General features: G+C 38.4%; 1 protein-coding gene across 1 annotated transcript in view; it reads left to right on the top strand.

Annotated features, from left to right (window-relative positions):
* Nucleotides 1-1,238: 1,238 nt before the first annotated feature.
* The window catches only part of cfap44 (cilia and flagella associated protein 44), a gene marked incomplete in the record, with an annotated part of 22,299 nt that continues 18,568 nt past the window's right edge, over nt 1,239-4,969 (top strand). Inside the window, 4 exon segments of the mRNA XM_014028465.1 lie at nt 1,239-1,485; nt 1,598-1,760; nt 3,147-3,249; nt 4,337-4,547. Coding sequence (XP_013883919.1) covers nt 1,349-1,485; nt 1,598-1,760; nt 3,147-3,249; nt 4,337-4,547 — 614 coding nt within the window.

Below are 4,969 nucleotides of genomic sequence, written 5' to 3'. Positions count from 1 at the left end.
ATGCTAAGTTATGCTAGCCACCTCAACTAACTTAAGTCATTTTATATAGTTAGCAAACACAAACTGAAAAAAATAAAACAGTAAAGACATTTTAATTTATAGTAACAATAAAAAGCTAATTTTCGGGGGGAACAAAATAAAATAATTATCTGTTTTTATTATATTTAATTTGACATAAAAACTAAGTTTTTAATTTTTATTTCTTTACTTGCAGAGAAAGTTTTTTGAAATGTTTGAATAATGAAATATTTACCTGCACTTATAATTATTCTAATCACAGCTGTGTTTATCACACGTATCTTTTATTTCCTGTTCAGATGTGATGTTTCTCATCCTAACTGTAGCCTTCCACCATGAGGGATGGGTGGTTGTGTAAYCTATTGTGATTCGTTTCCCATCCAAGTCATCTCAACGTTGCCATGCTTCTCCTCCTGCACACTTTGTCCTACAGCTGCCATTGTAATTTATATCTGTAAAGCCCCAATGCCAAATGATGGTTATGCCTTTTGGTGCCTGTAAAACTTATAGTTTATGAAATATTAATGTTTAATGAATTATAATGGCAGTCAATGGAGCCTTGTATTGGTCCAATACTACCCAATGCTGTACTCAACTTGGTACTGCACCATAGTTTAATATTTCAACTCAGTAGTTCAGTGTTTACAATAATAATATGATTGTATTTTGATGTTTTACTATAATATTGTCTTAATACTGCTCGATTGTTATATGTGATATTATGCATTTTTGTGTCAATAATTGTATTGGCAATGTGGCCTCTTTCTGCACACATACAAACCAACCCCTGCCGCCACCTTCTGCCACAGCTCCACTGGTCTAATGGTCTAGGTCATGGGTGTTCATGTGGGAGATCAGGGTTCAAAACCCAGCTAATGCAACTTTAAGAAAAAATCTCTTCAAACATCATATCGTCACACAATTACCTTAATTACAAACAMCTGCTGACGTGACAGGCACAAGCTGGTWTAGAAAACACATTTGAACTTGGTCAAAGTTCATTCTGCAAGTCCAATGCTGCAGTCAAAGCCATGCTACGWGGCAATGCACACTTGTTTTTACATCGTAAAAACCCGTGTCTAGTTGTATCAGTGTGTTTGTTGGTTAGCAAAATATCTCACAAACAAGAGGACAGATTTTATTTAAATATCTCAAAGTAAACATTAGATAAACATCAACAGCTGATTGACCTGAAATTTAAAATGTGCCACTAACTCAGTCAACTTGGCTCAAACTAGGTGTGGTAGTAGCTGAGAGTCGTCCTCAACAAGAAATCTGAGCACAAACATGTTTGTTTCTTCTGACAGGATGCAGCAGCGACGACCTGACGATGCAGCAGGAATCTGAGGCAGAACCAAAGACGAAGGAGCTCCCCGCAGACCCTGTGTTCTGCCCACACGAGGAGCTTCACTCCAGACCCTTCATCTCTCCGCGGTGCGAGCTCCCGGAGGACTTCCTGCACCTCTCGTATCCTTCTGGAACATAAAACAACAAAACGTTTAAACACTAATCTGTTTTCTGATGTGATGTAAGAAAATAAAGCTGWAGTTTCTGATCCTGAACCGTTCCGTGCGTTCAGACACTCGTTCGGTTACGACAGCAGGCGGAGGGCRAACCTGAAGCTGCTGGACGACCGGACTCTGCTTTTCATCGCAGGAAACTTTCTCATCCTGCTGGACATTTCCACCAAGGAGCAGAGATACCTGCGCTCCTGCGGCGGGGGAGGGATTGGCGCCATCGCTGTAAGARCACCTGGAGGAACCACTGAAATGATGTTTTCTGTTAGAACACAGAGTCAACACTGAGCGCTAAAAGAAAAGCTRAAATTAGCTGAAGAACCTGAAACTGAGCTAAACAAAGCACACAGGGCACAAACAAAAGGCAAGAACTTGCAAATGGCTAACCACAGGTATTGAGATGCTAGCTACATGCTAAAAGTAGCAGAGATAAAAACAAAAAATTGCAAAAGATTAGCCAAATCTTTTGAGATGCTAGCTACATGCTAAAAGGTGCAAAAGACCATCCAAAGGTAACAAGATGCTAAGTAAATGCTAAAAGWGGGAAAAAGCTAGCTAAAAGTTAAAATTTAAGAATAGCTAGCCAAAAGTATTAAGATGCTAGCTAGATACTAAAAGTAGCAAARCACTAGCTAAAAGCTAAAAGTTGCAAAAGCCTAGCCAAATCTATTGAGATGCTAGCTATGCTAAAATTAGTTAACACTAGCTAAAACTTGCAAAAGGCTAGCCAAAGGCATTGAGATGCTAGCTAGATGCTAAAAGTTGCTAACCAAAGGTAATGAGATGCTAGCTAGATGCTAAAAGTTGCTAACCAAAGGTATTGAGATGCTAGCTAGATGCTAAAAGTTGCTAACCAAAGGTATTGAGATGCTAGCTAGATGCTAAAAGTTGCTAACCAAAGGTATTGAGATGCTAGCTAGATACTAAAAGTAGCAAAGCACTAGCTAAAAGCTAAAAGTTGCAAAAGCCTAGCCAAATCTATTGAGATGCTATCTATGCTAATATTAGTTAACACTAGCTAAAACTTGCAAAAGGCTAGCCAAAGGCATTGAGATGCTAGCTAGATGCTAAAAGTAGTTAACACTAGCTAAAAGTTGCAAAAGGCCAGCTAAAGTTAACAAGATGCTAATTAAATATAAAAGTAGCAAAAAGCTAAAAGTTCAAATTTAAAAATAACTTTCCAAAGGTATTGAGCTGCTAAAAGTTGCTAACCAAAGGTAATGAGATGCTTACTAAATCATGCCAAAAGTAGCAAAAAGCTAGCTAAAAGTTTTACAAAATGCTAGCCAGAGATGTTTAGATGCTAGCTAGATGCTATAATTAGCAAGGAGCTAGCTACAATTTGCAAAAGGCTGGTTAACATAAACATGACGTATCAGAGCCAGTAGCTGAAAGAAGAAAACTACATTACCAGKTTCAGTTTAATCTCAGTATGTGTAAATTTAATGTTACATTTTCTCTCAGCTTCATGTTTTGTGATAAAACTAGTTTGAATCATTAAAGAAGACAAAATGTTTTATTTTTAGCTTYAAATGATTTTCTGCCTCTAAATGTTTGAGGAGTCGATCTGAGTTCCTGATGAGAAGAGTTTTTTTATTTCTTTGTTTCCAGGTTCATCCCAGCAGGAAGTATGTTGCTGTGGCAGAAAAAGGAACCAAAGCCGTCATCGTGGTGTACGAGTTTCCTTCTTTAAGACCGTACCGAGTCCTCAGAGGTAAAAACATTTCCCCTGGTTGTTTTTATATTTTATATTATGGATTGGACATCACGTGACTTATCGCACAGGTGAATCGCTCTGCATTGAGTTTTGACTGGGGAAGGTCCATGAATGGTGGTAAAGAGGAGATGCAGCAGACAGTCATGCAAGGAATTTCAAAAATAGATGCAATATTTAGCCATAAATAACAACAACAAGGTCAGGTTATGACGTTTTACAGGTCATTAAAATAGTTTTTATTTTAAAAATGTCAGAGATGTGGAGTGTAGGTCATTTATGCAGCTTGATTTTGACAACCTTATGGCAGGTAAATTGCTGTTCCAACAAATTATTATATTTTTATATTGTTGTTATGTTAGGATAACATTGTGAGAGGCTGTAAATATGATGGACAACAGTAAAATTACCTTTAATACTACTACTAGGCTGAACTGTAGATACTACTGGTACCAGTGTTTTTATAGTCAGCACATGTTATATCCTGTAGTTTATGATTRTATATATCAGAGTAAAAAAACTTCATGACTTTTTTCTCTTTCCACAGTACATTTCATGAGCTAAGCAGTGGAGGGGCTGACCGCGTTTATTTTATGACACGCTGGAAGAATTTGTCTTCAGTCACTTCAGCGYRAATCAAGAACCAAGAAACAAATGCAAAAGAGCAGTTGTTTCAGATTTCGACTGAAAGTCTAAATTATAGTTGAACGTCAGTACTATAACATAAATGAGTTAGTTTAATGTGGCAGAAAGGGGCTTCTACAGTAAACGCGTTAACAAAAACCTGTAATATAAAGTTCCCAGACTGCTTATTGATTATTTGTTGGGTAAATACATATTTTTTACAAATCATAACATCAGCAATTTTCTCATCTTTAATTGAAGACATATTTTATAGCAGTCAGATAAGAAATGAGGGCGTTAGGAATGTTTTTGTGACAGATTGATGTCCCCCCCCCTCAGAGGACCTGTTGTGACGGTGGTCACTAGCTGTAGCAGCTGYAGAACATGTCTAATCCACCAGTACAGATCAATGGTTTTTAATATTTCTGGGTTTATTTGATGCTCATGCTGTCRTCTGCTGGAGGATCCAAGCACCAGTTCAGCTTCGTGGAATTCAACTGGGAAGGGAGCCTGTTGGTCAGCGTCACCGGGGACCCGGACTTCATCCTGACCCTCTGGAACTGGACCCAGCAGGAGGTGGTCGAGATCTGCAAGACTTCCCAGGAAGTCTACAGAGTCAGCTTCTCCCCGTACAACCCAGAACTGATGACATCATCAGGAGCCGGACACATCAAGTAACCAGAACCACATCTACTACTATAGTACTACTACAGTACTACTACAGTACTACTACAGTACTACTACTACTACTATATCTACTACTACAACCCAGAACTGATGACATCATCAGGAGCCGGACACATCAAGTAACCAGAACCACATCTACTACTATAGTACTACTACAGTAGAACTACTATAGGACTACTACAGTACTACTACTACTACTATATCTACTACTACAACCCAGAACTGATGACATCATCAGGAGCCGGACACATCAAGTAACCAGAACCACATCTACTACTATAGTACTACTACAGTACTACTACAGTACTACTACTACTACTATATCTACTACTACAACCCAGAACTGATGACATCATCAGGAGCCGGACACATCAAGTAACCAGAACCACATCTACTACTATAGTACTAC

The sequence above is a fragment of the Austrofundulus limnaeus genome, unplaced genomic scaffold (genome assembly GCF_001266775.1).
Source record: "Austrofundulus limnaeus strain Quisiro unplaced genomic scaffold, Austrofundulus_limnaeus-1.0 Scaffold765, whole genome shotgun sequence".
In the NCBI taxonomy this organism is placed as follows: Eukaryota; Metazoa; Chordata; class Actinopteri; order Cyprinodontiformes; family Rivulidae; genus Austrofundulus; species Austrofundulus limnaeus.
Note: the sequence above shows the minus strand (reverse complement) of the source record. Positions and strands in the feature narration are given on the sequence as shown.